This window comes from Bison bison, unplaced genomic scaffold, assembly GCF_000754665.1.
Source record: "Bison bison bison isolate TAMUID 2011002044 unplaced genomic scaffold, Bison_UMD1.0 scf7180017864032, whole genome shotgun sequence".
NCBI lineage: Eukaryota > Metazoa > Chordata > Mammalia > Artiodactyla > Bovidae > Bison > Bison bison.
Genome location: NW_011494604.1, coordinates 5,160,007 through 5,161,908, shown reverse-complemented (window position 1 = coordinate 5,161,908; position 1,902 = coordinate 5,160,007). Strand labels below are relative to the sequence as shown.

Genomic DNA, 1,902 nt, shown 5'->3' with positions numbered 1-1,902 from the left:
TCAGAGGAGACAGGCCATGGCCCGGCCCTGCAACCCAGCCAGCCTTTCCACTCAATGGCCAGAAACAGCCCTGCCTCGTGGGCCCCAGACACAGCTCTTCTTTTAATTAATTCAACATGTCAATTGAGCATCTCCAACCAGTCATGAGCATAGACTAGTAAACAAGAGAGCCCGTTCCTGCCCTCACAGAGCAGGAGTCACATGGTAAATAAACACCAAATGCTTCAGTTACAGATGTGCTGGGTGCTGTGAGCACAGTAACGGCCATGCAGGAGAAGATAAGGGCGATGGGCAACCTGCTGACATAGAGCAGCAGAAGGGCTTCTCTGGAGATGTGAGCTCTGAGAAAGGCCCAGAGAAGAAAGAGCTTGGTGCATTCCAGGAGCTAGAAAGGATGGCCACACTGGGGAGTCAGGGGGTGAAACCCGATGGGGCTACTTAGATTGGCACAGGCCAGCCTCAGGTGTGCAGGAAATTACACCAGCTTGGTTTTCTCGAATTTAACTTCATTCTGATCATGGGCATCTCGCCGCCCCGGGCAGCTGTGTGTGTGTCTGTGTGTGTGTGCTGGGATGCTCCCTGGTCGTCGGACCCCATAGAGGAGTCATCCCTGTCTTGTCTGAATAGCCTCTTCCGGGCAACATTTGGTCCAGGGGACTCTTTTGCAAGGCTTAGACCCTTGCCTGCCCACATGCACCCTATTCATCTGACAGTCATCAGGTGACCAAGTGAGACCCTGTGCTGGGTTGGGGGCTACACAAGGATGCACACCAGGCCCATCTTAGGCGGCTCACTGTGGCTATTTGGGATAACTCACTTGAGTGATTTGGGACCACATTGCTAGTGTTTCTCTTCCAGTCTTTCTATCCTCCCACCCCCGGCCCAGCACTGAGAAATCACTTTTTCTAATCTGGGGGAAGCCCCTGCCCTGCTCCCTCTGCTCCTCGCAACCACCCTTATTCCCATAACAGGACACCATTCCCTCCGTTCCTTTAGGTTCTCCTAAGGGCCTATACTTTTGGAAAACAAAAGACTTACAGGCTACTGCTGTTTTTGGTCTGGCTGCAGAGCTCCCTTGATGTGTGCAAATGTAGTGCCAGCTGGCTTGGGAAGGAAAAGGGGGAAATTAATGCATGAATTACCATCTCAGGATAATAGGTACCACCTGAGGCTGGCGGGGGTGGGGTCTTGTGATGACATGTGCATTGCACCCACTTGCTGTCTCAGTACTAGAACGGCGCACATGCATGCGTGAGCACATCCACACGCACCCTTCCCCCTCCGCCCTCCCGGGCAGGGTCCCAGCCTCTTTTGCAGCTTCTCCCTTGCCACCCTCACTACTCTCCTCTCCCCTCCTTCTAGAGATTGGTACCTCCTATTATGCCGTAGCTGTGGTCAAGAGGGGCTCCCAGGTGACCATCAACACCCTGAAAGGCATGAAGTCCTGCCACACAGGCATCAACCGGACGGTGGGCTGGAACGTGCCCGTGGGCTACCTGGTAGAGAGCGGCCGCCTCTCGGTGATGGGCTGTGACGTGCTCAGAGGTGAGGGCTAGGCCGCCAGAGGCTTCTCCTGCAAGGGCTCTGCATTTCCCCTCATAGGATACCCTCTCCCCAGGCTCACCTTCACGGCACCCTTTAAGGAGCAGCACAGTCCCCACTCCTCTGGGCCCTCGGGACACCTGGTCAGTGACCACTCCCTCCTCTCCTGCTGGCCGGCCTGGTGTTGCACCACTTACATTCCTGGTTGGTCGGCCCCTCCAGGCACTGGGCCCTCGTCCAGGCTTCCACAGCACAGCCAAGCACAGGGCCCACAAGAGGCCCACAAAGCCCACCTCGTAGGAGACGGTGAATCGCCCAGGAGAGCCTTCCATCTGCGGCAGACATGGTTGCTATTTCCAT

The 1,902-nt window shown here is 55.8% G+C and overlaps 1 protein-coding gene across 1 annotated transcript in view; it reads left to right on the top strand.

Moving 5' to 3' along the window:
- Positions 1–1,902, top strand: part of MFI2 (antigen p97 (melanoma associated) identified by monoclonal antibodies 133.2 and 96.5) — a 24,888-nt gene that overhangs the window by 4,445 nt on the left and 18,541 nt on the right. The window contains exon 4 of the mRNA XM_010834373.1: positions 1,363–1,545. Within this exon, the coding sequence (XP_010832675.1) occupies positions 1,363–1,545 (183 nt within the window). The remainder of the gene's footprint in view (positions 1–1,362; positions 1,546–1,902) is intronic.